This window comes from Ailuropoda melanoleuca, chromosome 1 (assembly GCF_002007445.2).
Source record: "Ailuropoda melanoleuca isolate Jingjing chromosome 1, ASM200744v2, whole genome shotgun sequence".
Lineage (NCBI taxonomy): Eukaryota > Metazoa > Chordata > Mammalia > Carnivora > Ursidae > Ailuropoda > Ailuropoda melanoleuca.
In genome coordinates this window covers 161380132-161393652 of record NC_048218.1, presented here as the reverse complement: position 1 = coordinate 161393652, position 13521 = coordinate 161380132, and the positions used below count along the sequence as shown (strand labels likewise).

Below are 13521 nucleotides of genomic sequence, written 5' to 3'. Positions count from 1 at the left end.
GCATTTATCTCCTTGCTAGTTCCCTTCCCTTGTAAACGGTGGATTGTCTTGAGCGTTTCATCTCTTCTTGCTTCCGGCTCCTCCTGTACTCTTCTGAGGCTTTGAAGAAAGCCTTGAGGTAAAACAGAGATGCGTAAGGTGTGTGCTTAGGGGTGGAAGGAAGCAGGGCAACCTCACTGTGCATGGGCCTGTCTACCACAGCTGTGGATGCAATCGGAGGTGAGTGAGGGGATGTGATAAGGAACACAAAACCGTCTGCAGAAGGGAAAGAATCAAGTATTTTTTCTGTCCTCACTGTACTGACTATGGTTCAGATTATCCAGATACTCGACAAGGGAAAAGTTGTTCCTAGTGGAAGAACTCGAGCTGAATAAAAAATACAGAAGACATGATAAAATGAGAAAACTACTTTCAATCTTGAATGAAATAATGGATTTAGGCAGTGTTCGTTGGTGATTGCAACATCGCGGGAAGACAGCTAGAGACAGACATCTCCTGGAAGTACAAGTCACTTTTTCTTTCTTTTTTTAAGTTTCATTTATTTAATCTCTATACCCAACGTGGGGCTCGAACTCAGGACCCCGAGTTCAAGAGTCAGATGCTACTCCAACTGAGCCAGCCAGGCGCCCCCAGTACAGGACACTTCTTGGGATACATTATTGTCTCTCGCCAAACAAGCAGCAACAAAAAACAAATTGAATCTTCAGATCGATTTACAGAGGGGTCAGAGGAGAATATTAAACACCATCATGGGGCTGGTATTAGCAAAATCGAGGCAGTGAGAAACTATAGGACAAATGACAGGTTTGGGTCGTTCCCCCCCACCACCCAAGTTGCAAGTGAAAAAAAAGGGAAACAATGTGGATTATGAGACTAGAATCATAATCAACCAAATGCAATATATGGCTTTTTTGGGACACTGATTAAAGAAACTTAATTTTTTTTTTAATTGAAGAACCGTGACTAGATAATTAACATGAAATTTTTGTTCATTTTTAAGGGCTGATAATAGTATTTTGCCTAGTTAAAATACATTCTATTTAATTTATTTTTTTTAAAATTGTATTTATTTGGGTGAGAGCTCAGGTGGGGGGGAGGAGGGGCAGAGGGAGAAGCAGACTCCCCGCTGAGCAGGGAGCCCAGCATGGAGCCTGATCCCAGGACCCTGGGATCATGACCTGAGCCTAAAGCAGCTGCTTAACCAGCCAGTTAAGCTTAACTGACAGAGCCACCCAGGGCCCCTTTAAAATCCATTTTAAAAGAGCTACGAGGGGTGCCTGAGTGGCTCAGTCATTAAGTGTCTGCCTTTGGCTCAGAGCGTGATCCCAGAGACATGGGATTGAGCCCCGCATCGGGCTCCCTGCTCTGCTGGGAGCTTGCTTCTTCCTCTCCCACTCCCCCTGCTTGTGTTCCCTCTCTTGCTGGTTGTCTCTCTGTCAAAGAAATAAAATCTTCAAAAAAAATAAAAATAAATACAAGAGCTATGAATATTCATGAATAAAAGGCAGAAGTGGTAAATTTGGGATGGTGCGTACATCCTAGGAGGCAGGCATTTGGAGTGGGAGAGAAGCATGGGTAGCTTCCATTGTCTTGTTCTAATTATTTGGGCAGGTGGATTCATAGATGCATAATATTTTTATATTATAAAGCATAAAACATTGTATATCAAATTCAACATAGTGAATAATTTATTGAAAATAACACAAAAGAGATACTGTGGATAAAATCCAGAATGAGTACTCATGCAGGATTTGTGACCTATCCACCAAATACATGGCAAAAAGAATGAAGACCTAAGAGATCAAGTCCACATGTGTGTATCTTGCATGTGTGTGTGTGTGTGTTTAGTGTAAGCTTTACACCCAAGGTGGGCATGAACTCACAACCCCAGGATCACAGGTAGCGTGCGCTACTGACTGAGCCAGCCAGGCGTCCCTCCTTAGGATGTTGATAGGAATAAACCAACTGTATAAGGATAGTTATTAAACATTTGGAAATAGAAATTTGATATCAAGGAATTTCTGTAAATCACTTTGAGGAGGAATGATGGTTTTATAGTTTCTGTTTCTGTTAAGAATGAAGAGCGTGCTGGTGGCTGTTCTCACTCTTAGGAGCTGTAAGAAATTCATTGGAAATGCTAGTAGTTTCTGATAGGCTGATCTGTGAGTCTTGTTTTTCTTCCCCAGGTATAGATTATGACAAATTTTAATTTAACTATCAGTTGCGTGCTTCTCAGGTGCCAAGCACTGTTCCAGTTCTGAACACAACAGAGAATGAGATGGCCTAATTAGTTAGTTTCTGTTATAGCATGTGTATAGCCTCTTGTCCCTTAGTTGTGCTTAGGCGGAGGTTGAACACCAGCTCACTCTGCTGATAAACTGAGCTTGAGTGATTACGTAATCACATCGTAGAAACATACCCATATCGATTTTCTTGACTCTTAACTATTTAGAATCAAACCGAAATATAACCTGATTTTAAAAAGCTGGGATGGGAATTCAGTGAAGCAGGTGATAGTCCTTTTTTCTTTTTTCTTTTTAAATATGAATGAACTTGATTTACTTGTATTATTTTTTAAATAGAATTTAAACTTGTATTGTTTGAAGTAATCTTCACACACAATCTGGGGCTCAAACTCATGACCCTGAGATCAAGAGTCCACGCTCTACTACCTTGAGCCAACCAGGCACCCCTGGATTTACTTGTATTACTAGGGAAAATCTAAAAGCATAATACTGAGAGGAAAAAAAAAAACTTGGAAAATGGGGGTACAGTAAATTTATCTATAAAAATATGGAACACAGGGCGCCTGGGTGACTCGGTCGATTGAGGATCCAACTCTTGATTTCTGCTCAGGTCATGATGTCGTGGTGGTGGGGTTGAGCCCCACATCAGACTCCGCGCTCAGTGGGGAGTCTGCTGGGGTTGCGCGCTCCCGCTCTCTCTCTCTCTTCCCCTCCCCCTCTGCCCCTCCTCCTACTCGCGTGCACATGCTCTCTCAAATAATTCTAAAAAATTATGGAACGCTTCACAAATTTGCGTGTCATTCTTGCTCAGGGGCCAGGCTAATCTTTGTGTGTTACTTGAATTGTAGCGTAGTGCTGCGGAAGGGAGCACGCTGGTAGTGGTGTTTGAGTTGTGCATAGCCAGCTCAGTAACGCCCCAGGGGGATGGATGTTCTCAAGTACTTCCCAGAAGTGTGTGTTTCTGTGCTGGATGGTGAGAATTCATGCCTTTGCTTGGGCTCTTTTAATGTTGAGCCTTTTGGCTCTTGGACTGTTGAGAAGGGAGCGTGGGGATTAGGAGAAACGTTAAGGTATGTTACTGGTAAGTGGGAAAGAACAACTCTAGATGTGAAAACACTACATGAAAACAATGATTGTCTGATATTTGTCTAAAATGAAACTTGAGTGAATCAGATAATGGAAATTGGATGGCCATTTAAGGGAAATAATTATTTTGGAGTAACTTCCAATAAGTAAATGGGCATTGGATATACATTTTGAAGAATGAGTTGAGAAAACATGGCTAATGGATTACTTTCTAATGTACATACAAAAGATGGTTTTCTAACTAAAGAATTTCATGGGAGCCCTGTGAAGTGGTATTTATTTTTGTGATATGAATAATCACCTGCTAGTTGACTTAAACTCTGTATGTACCCTTATATGTGTACTTTTGAAGAAAAATTTTGATAATATATATACCAAGGAAAGAGTCAATGGGGATGAATACTTAAGTTTCTTTTCTTTCTTTCTTTTTTTTTTTTTTTTAAGATTTTATTTAATGGAGAGACAGCCAGCAAGAGAAGAAACACAAGCAGGGGGAGTGGGAGAGGAAGAAGCAGGCTCCCAGCAGAGGAGCCCGATGTGGGGCTCAATCCCAGACCGCTGGGATCACACCCTGAGCTGAAGGCAGACGCTCAATGACTGAGCCACCCAGGTGCCCCGAATACTTAAGTTTCTTAATACTGCGCTGCTAATTCTTACTGACGGGTGCTTCAATAAAACTTTGTACTTGGAGGGGCGCCTGAGTGGCTTAGTTGGTTAAGTGTCTGCCTTTGGCTCAGGTCACGATCTCAGGGTCCTGGGATTGAGCCTTGAGTCAGGCTGCCTGCTCAGTGGGGAGCCTGATTCTCCCTCTTCCTTTCATGCCCCCTCCATGCTCTCTCTCTCTCTCTCTCTCTCTCTCTCTCTCTCTCTCTTGCTCTGCAATCGCTCTTTCTTGCTCTGCGCTCTCTCTCACTCTCTTGCTCTGCTGTGTTCTCTTGCTCTTGCTCTCTTGCTTTGCGCTCTCTCTCTCTTGCTCTGCTCTCTCTCTTGCTCTGCTCTCTCTCTTGCTCTGCTCTCTCTCTCTTGCTCTGCTCTTTCTCCCTCAAATAAAATCTTAAAAAACCCACAAAACTTTGTACTTGCATGTGTGTAGTAAATTTTACTTCCTTGGTTACCCAGGGTAAATATTACACAATGTTGAGTAACTTTTCTGCTAGCTAAAGCAATATATAGCGATTGTGTAATTTGTATATTAGACCTCTTAGTAGTGTGTGTGTTTGTGTGTGTGTGTTGGGGGGGTGGTTTCTGGGCGTGGAGCTCAACTTGTGGCCCAAACTCATAACCCGGAGATCAAGACCTGAGCTGAGATGGGGAGTCTGTCGCCTGACTGGGCCACCCAGATGCCCCACTCTAGCATATTTTTAAAGGCTTTTATGGGAAATACAAAACTTATCCAAAAGCAGAGATACAGTATGTGTCCTGCAGCTTTAGCATTTGTTAGCACATGAGTTATTTTCAAACAGATCTCAGACTTAGCATTTCATGTGTAAATTCTGAGACTGAGGTGGTGATTAAAATTTTTTTTTTTTAAGATTTTATTTATTTGACAGGGACACAGAGAGAGAGGGAACACAAGCAGGGGAAGTGGGAGAGGGAGAAGCAGGCTTCCCACTGAGCAGGGAGCCCGATGGGGGCTCGATCCCAGGACCCTGGGATCATGACCTGAGCTGAAGGCATACCCTTAACGACTGAGCCACCCAGGCGCCCCTGAAAATTTTTTTTCTTAAATTGACATTCTTACCATCTCTTTGATATATTGTCCCTGATGACTGTGCTTTGTTTTACTGTCGCATGAAAATACTGTAAAACTGCTTTTTCCTTCCTCCTTAGTTTATGGTTACAAACAGGATGTACCTGAGTTTGGCTAATCTACATGTTCTTTATAGTTCCCTAAGGGTTCGGTGGTATCTGGGCTTCACTTGTTCTCCTACTTAGAGAGGAGTGCAAGACAGAGGACTAGGTTATGAATGTGGTCTGAGTTGTGTTTTGCTGTGTTACTTAAAAATAAGTGGATTATTTGACCAGGAAAGGGAAACTTCTAATTTTAGAAGTTAAGTAATTTAGTTATTTCCCTTGATATGTTAAGCCCAATTGCTAATTTTTTTTTTTCATAGCTAGTTGACTATAAATTCCTTCCCTTCTAAGTGGGTGATTTTGTGTGTGGCACCTGTATTACAATCTCATAATTAATATCTCTTCCTCCCTTTCTCCCTCTGACAGCATTGAAGGAAGGGGTAGAAGAAGAGAGGATATATGCAGTATATTAAATATTATTGTATATAATTGATATTATGTAACTTATGTATTTATATATATGGGCATTTGAACTAAGGTCAGGGATATTTTGGGGGGTAATGAAAACTTAATCAGAATGGTTAATAATTACACATACAATGAGTTAGGCAATATCCAAACAATTTACACACATAGATATAATGCCAGAGAGTTGAATGTATGACACAATGATTCGTACATGTAAGATGCTAAGACATTTGGAATTATATTAGGTGTCAGTAAAACCATCCTAGGAATGAAGTGATTTGTATACATATAACAAGTGAATGTAAAGAATGCAAAATAACTCGAATAGCAAGTTTGAGTAGGTAAAGAGACAAATTGACAGCGTTTTAGACCGGTAAAGAGAGGAAGCACATTTCCAAATGCCAGCCAGAATTATTTCAGTTGGAAAGGTTTTAGGCCTAACAAAAGTTCCATAGACTTGATGAGAGCAGAGGTCTTAGATAACTTACTTTTGAGCATTGTGCAGTGACACTAGAGACTATCAGTTTAGATGTACTCCATAAGTAATACCTAGCTGAATACATATTTCATTTAAGATCTTTTATATAACTACTCGTTAGAAAATTCAGACTTATTTTTTAAGTTTTTATTTTAATTTGAGTTAGTTAACATACAGTGTTAGTAAGGTCGGTCAGGGATTTTTAATGTTTTCTGTACTTGGTAGGCTGAAACTTGTGGACTCATAGGATGTTTTTCAACACATAACAAAATACATAGGATCATGAAGGAGATCACTTATTTTGAAATGCAGTCAGCAAAATGTTCAAACTCATAGTAAATATGTACTGCTTAACATAATAAGTTCTGGCAACACATCTGAATTTCACAGCAATGGGTGTAGATGATAAAAATCTGCAGCAAGTTAATGTGATATGAAAATATCTGATGTATATTAATGTCAGAATTACAAGTCGTGCGATTCTACTGTGGTTTAATGCCAACATTCACAATTAAAGGAGGTACTAAATTTCAGGGGTAGTGAAAATAAATAGGTGATTTTTATCCCCTCATCTAGGTTCCCTGAATCTATCTATGGACCCCTCAGATTAAGAACATCTGTAGTTTGGATTTGTGTGTGTCCTGGTATGCTTCACTTGAGGCTTGAGGGTTTGAATTTAGAGCATAGTCACCAGATGAAATGTTTCTCGGATATTATAATTTTAAAAAGCCAATTTTAAGGGCTCCTGGCGGGCTCAGTCAGTAGAGCATGCAGCTCTTGATCGTGGGGTTGTTAAGTTTGAGCCTCACCTTGGTTGTAGAGATTACTTAGAAAAACTTCAAAACTAATTTTAGTGGCTTTTAAAATAAACTGTAATAATCCAATGATGCAGGATCTCCAAATGGTCTTAATGTGATCCTGTGATCAACTTGGTCTCATTGTTCCTCCTTGGGCTGCATTTTCTTATTATACATTGGTTTGCATGTAGTTAATAAAAATTTAGTATGTTAAATACCTTCAAGAAATCCATGTTGGCTATTTGTCTTTTGCTTTCATATTTTTTTTTCTTTCATAAAACATTTTAATTCTTCTGCAGGATCCGGAAACTTCAGATACGGAATATCCCGCCTCACTTACAGTGGGAGGTAAGAATTTACATATATAAAGTTAAGATTTCTGTATCTAAGCTTACTGTTGTTAGTTTTTCCAAGCACTTTTCTCCTTCCCCCAACTCTGGGTTCTGCTAGAACACAAAATTCTTATGTATTGTCTGTCTTGTGTGTGGCCTTTTTTTACAGGGGCATATAGTATCTCTGTTTAAAAAAAAAAAAATCTGCTCTTTGATATACTTTAACTGGGTAATTTTCCTCATTCAGTTCCATCCTAACAGAATCTTGTTTGAGATCTTTCTGATGAGTTCACCAGTTATATTTAAATATGAAGTTCCCTCCTTAGCAGAATTTTTAAAGTCACATACCTGCTACTTATGCGTTATTTAAAAATGTTAACTCTGCTTTCTTTTGCTCAGATGGTGGCACTGTAGTGACTGTGTATAAACAAACTATTTAGCACAATTGAATAGCCATTGTCAGTAACTTGCCAAAGCATCGTAATGATGTCCTGGTGAGAATTTGAGACACCAGTGGTTGAAGAGATTAAAAAAAAAAGTTGCATCTTCCTAATGATGGAATCTGAAAATTCTTAAAACTTACCTTGGAGGGGTGGTGCAGGGAAAACTGCTCAGCTTTTATATGTATTTTCTAATATAAAATCAAGGGTAGCTGTCTTGGTGTGTTTCACATTAGTCTTCTGAAAGGACATTTGATGCGTCAGTCACTAAACCCAAAACCTTCACCGAAATGCAAAATATGGTTGAAAGGTTTGGCGGTGAATTAAGGCAGGTTGGTCTGAGGTGTGATTCTCCCAGGGTCCCAGATAGTAACAAATCACGTATGCTCGTAATATTCTATAGAGCATTTATTTTTAGAACGATATACTAATTTTAATCTTTGCTTGAGGAGTCGTTTCTTCGGCATATGCTAAATATTTTCCAAGTTATATATAAAAAATACATTTTTGTAGATGGAAGCAGTGACTTTTAAGATTAAACTGAAGTCATTTTCCCATTTTAGATTAATACTTGTTTGGGAAATTCAGTAGCTTGGAGGATGTGTACTCAAATCAAGTGTTGTGCTAATCAAGGTTACTGATTTAGTGCAACTATTTTATTTTTAGTTATTGATTTATTTCTTTGATCCCCCTGTTTTAATATGGTCCATGTTAAACATGATTTTTGGTTTAAGAATCAAATCTCATGTAATGTAGCTTTCAATGAAATAGTCAGATGGTAGCAGCCAGTTTTAATAAGTCAATTATAGGAGTACTAGCATATCAGATACGGGCAAGTGGCAGTTCTCTTTTAATTCATTCGTAGTATGTCTTCAAATTTAGATTGCAGTAGCTTCTGAAGCATTTACTTGGTTGTATTTTTGGTGGCTTCTCAAGCTTTTAGTTTACTGTATTCTTTCTCATTCTGGGTAAAATTAAATTCATGAGAATAAATATTTATTTGCCATGTCCGGCTTTTTCTTAACTTTTATATTTTATTTTACCCTCCTCCTAATCCTTTGAGGTAAGGTGAAGTTGGGAACGTTATCTCTGTTTTCAGATGGGCAAATACGGGCACACAGGATTTGAAAAATAAGCAAGAGCTAATACTGAATTGTAAGATGCTTAGAACTAGACTTTGAAACTCTTATTTGATCTTAAATGTTTTTGAATGTTTGAAATACTGATAAAAAATTACTGAAGGCTTGTCAGGAGTGGAATGAGCTATTGGGATGTTTCCTTTTACTTGAAGACTTGAATGAGCACCATCTGTTACTTCCTTTTTGAGATGAGTCACCTTGTATAATGTTTTATTTGTGCACACTGGGTATATGCTGGCTGTCTTGTGCCAAAGCCTTATAGACATTGAGAATTTTGGATTTAAAGGTCCAGATTCCCTTTCTACTGGAGGGATTAAACTTTGAATCCACTCGTTAATCTTAGATTCACTGACAATAATGGCCAAACATTTGTGCCTCCTGATTGGATGCAGTGAAGAAATACACAGAAACATGGGTGAAATATTCTTACGTTAAAAAAAAAAAAAGATTTGACTGGTTTCAATTTCGTCTAACTTTGAATCACCAAAAATATAGACAATAGAAGAACAACTTTAAATGATGCCATGAAGATGCACCCAGTCAAGTTCAGAATATGAGACATTCCACAGGACATGTGATACTGTTCTAGTCAAACAACGGCATGTTAAAAGGGAGGAGGACTGTTAGGGACTAAGACCTAAAAGGATAACGAACAAGCATATACTTAGAGTAAATTATTTGTGAGTCGTGTCAATACTCCTTTGAAGCAGCGTGAAGTATCTAGAAAACCCTTATTAGTTTTTGCGGGTGGCTTTTGGGATAAGGCTTGGAATTGGGTCCCAGCTCCACTACTGTCTAGTTGTGTGATCTCTGAGCAGGTTTTACAACTTTTCTGAGTCTCATTTTCTTCATTTCTGACATGAGGATGATGATTGCAGCCACCTCGTTGGGGCGCTATGAACAGTAATAGGATGATGTATGCTGAAGCCCTTAAAAATGTGTGGTACATATAAGTGCACACTACATTTTAGCTAGGACGTGAGCAACAAATTCACCTTCTCTTTTTTAAAAAAAAATATTTTTTTAAAATTAAAAAGAAATTTTAAGAAAGATTTTATATATTTATTTGACAGAGAAAGAGAGAGCACAAGCAGGGGGAGAGCAGGAGAGGGAGAAGCAGGCTCCCCGCTGAGCAGGGAGCCCGATGGAGGGCTTGATCCCAGGACCATAGGATTGTGACCTGAACGCTTAACCGACTGAGCCACCCAGGCACCCCCAAATTCACCTCCTCTTAACCTTACGTTCTGGTGCTTGTCTTAGGTCCAACCTGGAGCCCAGAAGACATTAGGTATTTCGCCAGGGGAAATTGAGTGTAAAGGGATACACAGGTGCTAGAGGACTGAAAGGGCACAAAGGGCATCCAGAGGTGGTGACTGCAGGGAATGGTTACCACTCTGAAGGCTGAGAGGTCAAACGAAGAGGTTGTGATTATCACATCTTCAAAACTTGGAGGGAGAGCCCTGAGTAGTTGAGACTCAGAGCAAGGGTTGTGGCTGGTGCCTGGGATGGGGGAGAAGGGAGGTGATGAAGCTGGTTCTGGGAGTGCCCATGGCAGCTGGAGACTGAAACGTACTGCTGATAGGAACAGCTGATAAACGGGAAAGAGCCTGTCCTGTCTCCTCATTCCTGTCTTCCAGTCTCGAAACGAACAAGCAACTGTGGGCAAAAGAGTGATACAGGGAATAGAGTCCTAGCATTGAAAAGTTGAAAGGTCTGGAACCACGAGCTTAATATTCACTCAGAGTTCTTCTTCTCTTTTTTTTTTTTAAGATTTTTTTTTTAATTCATTTGAGAGATAGCATGAGCTGGGGGTGGGAGGGGCAGAGGGAGGAGGAGAAGCAGGCTCCCCACTGAGCAGGGAGCCAGATGCGGGACTCCATCCCAGAACCCTGGGATCATGACATGAGCCGAAGGCAGATGCTTAACTGACTGAGCCACCCAGGCGCCCTTCAGTCAGAGTTCTAACCCAGAAGTGAAAATTCCTCCCCTGTTCTGCCAGTCAAGCCATTTTCTGTGAGGTCACTGAAGATGAGGCGGAATCTGGGACCATGGCAGAAACGCTGAATGGGATGGTCTGTGGCGTTTTTATCAGATCTGTAGCTGGATTAATTATTTCATTCCACTGTGATATTTTTTTATTTTATATTTGTATTCGTGTCTTGTTAATATTTTCTTTATACCACCGTATACTGAATGATCCGAAGGGGGTTCCTTTCGGGTGCTCTGTGTAGTGCGTCTTGTGTGCTGCAAGCAGGGGTTAAACAGTTTCTAACCGTGTAGTTTTGGACGATGACAAAGTACTCAAGGGCGCTGGATTGGCCAACTGTTTCACTACTTAAGTGTTTGTTTTCGGCAGATAAAAATATGAGGAAGCTAACTTTTTGAAGGACATGCTACTGGAGAATTCGGTGGTTTTGTTTTTCTCCAAGTATGTGGACTGTAGAAGGGGAATAGGAGAAATTGTTGCTTTTCTACCTCCCATCCCCTTGCCTGGGATATTTGAAGAGAAGATTTTTGTGTGACCAGAATGATAGAAGGGTCACAAATCCTTAGCACACATGTTCACCTCCTTCAGTGTATCTGAGGACCCAGGTCTGCTGGCCAGCAGCATGTGTGCTAAGGATTTGAGGGGGTACCTTCTGCACAAACAGCACAGAGGTGGGGGAGTGACAGAGTCCCCATCAGTACACTTCACTTTCAGCACCTTTGAGAACATGGTTTCTTCTTACTCAGGGTCTCAGTAAGATGGGCCCCATTTCCTAAATTTAAGGAATGTCTTTCTGCATTTAACAAATATATTGCCAAGGCCTTAAGAAAGGACTTATCACAGAAAGTTTTTCCTATTCTCATTGTCTTAATACTGCTCTCCAATCTAAATAATCGAAATTCCTAGTAAGTACTCACAGAATGTCAGAAGGACTACCTTCTCTGAAGGAAACATTCTCATTAGTTATGTAAATGTAACGTTCTAAAGGGTAAGTTAGGGTCTCATTTTGGGATTGGGCAATAAAAGTAGAGTGGTGTTTCCCAGAGTTCACTGTCTGGGAGAATAGTCTGACCTAGTGACTCATCTTCATCTGAGGGCTTCTACATGACGGGGCCCTACATGACATCACCCAAGGCTGAAGCCACCATATTTTCACCCGCCTTCCCTCCCTCCCTTCCTTCCTTCCTTCCTTTCAGATTTTATTTATTTGAGAGTGAGAGAGCATGAGAGGGAGCATGAGCTGGGGGGAGGGACAGAGGGAGAGGGAGAAGCAGACTCCCCGCCATCCCAGGACCCTAAGATCATGACCTGAGCCGAAGGCAGATGCTTAACCAACTGAGCCATCCAGGCATCCCACCACTATATTTTTTAAGACAAAGATTTTAAATATGTGGTCTGACAAATATTGAGGAGGATTGCATACTTCGATATCACAGTCTGGGTAGAAAATCCAGAATGTATTTTGGCTTTGCCTCAAGGATTGGCTATCCAATTTTTCCTGGACTTGACTGAGCTGGGAAGATAAGTATCTTGGGAAGAAACTCTGAAGAGATTTCCACGGGGTAAGATCTGTTTCTGCCATATGTGTAGTCTGGTGGGATTGAGTAGAGGAAGCAGAAGCTGTGTCATGGGCTAAATGTAGGGGGTAAAGGGAGTTTCTTTATAACTAAAGCATTCTCCATTTGCATCCAGCCTTCTGACATATATGAGTTGGTCTCTGGTTCTTGACGTGGAAAGCAAGTAACCAGTGTACTAAAAATGAAAAACCAAAGCCGTAAGTTGGAAATAGCAACATAAAATACTGTTTGGTTTTCTTCTAAGAGCAGAGTTACCTTATGATTTCTTATTTTTTCTTTTATTTTTTCTTTTATTTATTTATTTTTTTTTTAAAGATTTTTTATTTATTTATTAGACAGAGATAGAGACAGCCAGCGAGAGAGGGAACACAAGCCAGGGGGAGTGGGAGAGGAAGAAGCAGGCTCATAGCAGAGGAGCCTGACGTGGGGCTCGATCCCATAATGCCGGGATCACGCCCTGAGCCGAAGGCAGATGCTTAACCGCTGTGCCACCCAGGCGCCCCTTATTTTTTCTTTTAAAGATTTATCCATTTTAGAGAAGGACAGTGCATGCAAATGCATGAGTGGGGGGAGGGGCAGAGGGTGAGACTCTTCCAGCAGATTGTTTGCTGAGCTCAGAGCCTGACCTGTAGCTCAGTCCCACGACCCGTGAGATCACAGCCTGAGCCAAGACCAAGAGTTGGATGCTCAACCGACTGAGCCACTCAGGCGCTCCTTAATGATTTCATTTAAAGATCTTTTCGGTGCTTCCGTATGTGCTTGAAGCAATTTTTGGAAGTATGTCTTGTAGGAAATCTTAGGAGGCTCTTCTTTTGCAGGGCCATAGTATTGCCTTAACAGAACAGTGTATTTAGTGTTTGGCTAATTTGTTTTGAGCCTAGCTCCTAGTAACCAGCTTGGAGAAAGTTGACATCTATGATATAGGGAAAGTTAGAACTTTCTTGGCTTCCTTTGTGGTTGAAAGAAGTTTATTCCTTTGTAGTTTGGTGGTGGGGAGAGTTGTTAATAATAAGACATAGTAGGGGGTGGTAGCAGAACTTTCCTGTGAATTACATTCATGTTACTCCTGTCCATTTGAGAGATGCCCACATTTCAGACCGCAGTGAAAGACCTACTGTTAAATAAGGTAGAAATCTCAGAAAATGCATATTTTGTGAGATGAGGCAAGTACTTAGAA

At 40.5% G+C, this 13521-nt stretch overlaps 1 protein-coding gene and 1 non-coding gene across 7 annotated transcripts in view; one reads left to right on the top strand and one right to left on the bottom strand.

The window, feature by feature from the left end:
* IGF2BP3 (insulin like growth factor 2 mRNA binding protein 3) overlaps nt 1-13521 on the top strand; it is a 141518-nt gene that overhangs the window by 37697 nt on the left and 90300 nt on the right. For 3 of the 6 annotated variants that reach the window (XR_004628152.1, XM_034669197.1, XM_002921331.4), the window contains exon 3: nt 7169-7217. The exons of 1 other annotated variant lie outside the window; for it this stretch is intronic. Coding sequence is in view for 4 of the 5 variants with exons in the window: in XM_034669197.1 (XP_034525088.1) it covers nt 7169-7217 (49 nt within the window). In the remaining variant the exon portion in view is untranslated. Of the gene's footprint in view, nt 1-3155; nt 3317-3883; nt 3943-7168; nt 7218-13521 lie in introns of those variants that run through there. 2 more of the 6 variants (XM_034669202.1, XM_034669211.1) reach the window with 2 other exon arrangements.
* Nucleotides 3013-3116, bottom strand: LOC117795500. Its single transcript, XR_004619557.1, has one exon. It is a non-coding gene; the product is annotated as a U6 spliceosomal RNA (small nuclear RNA).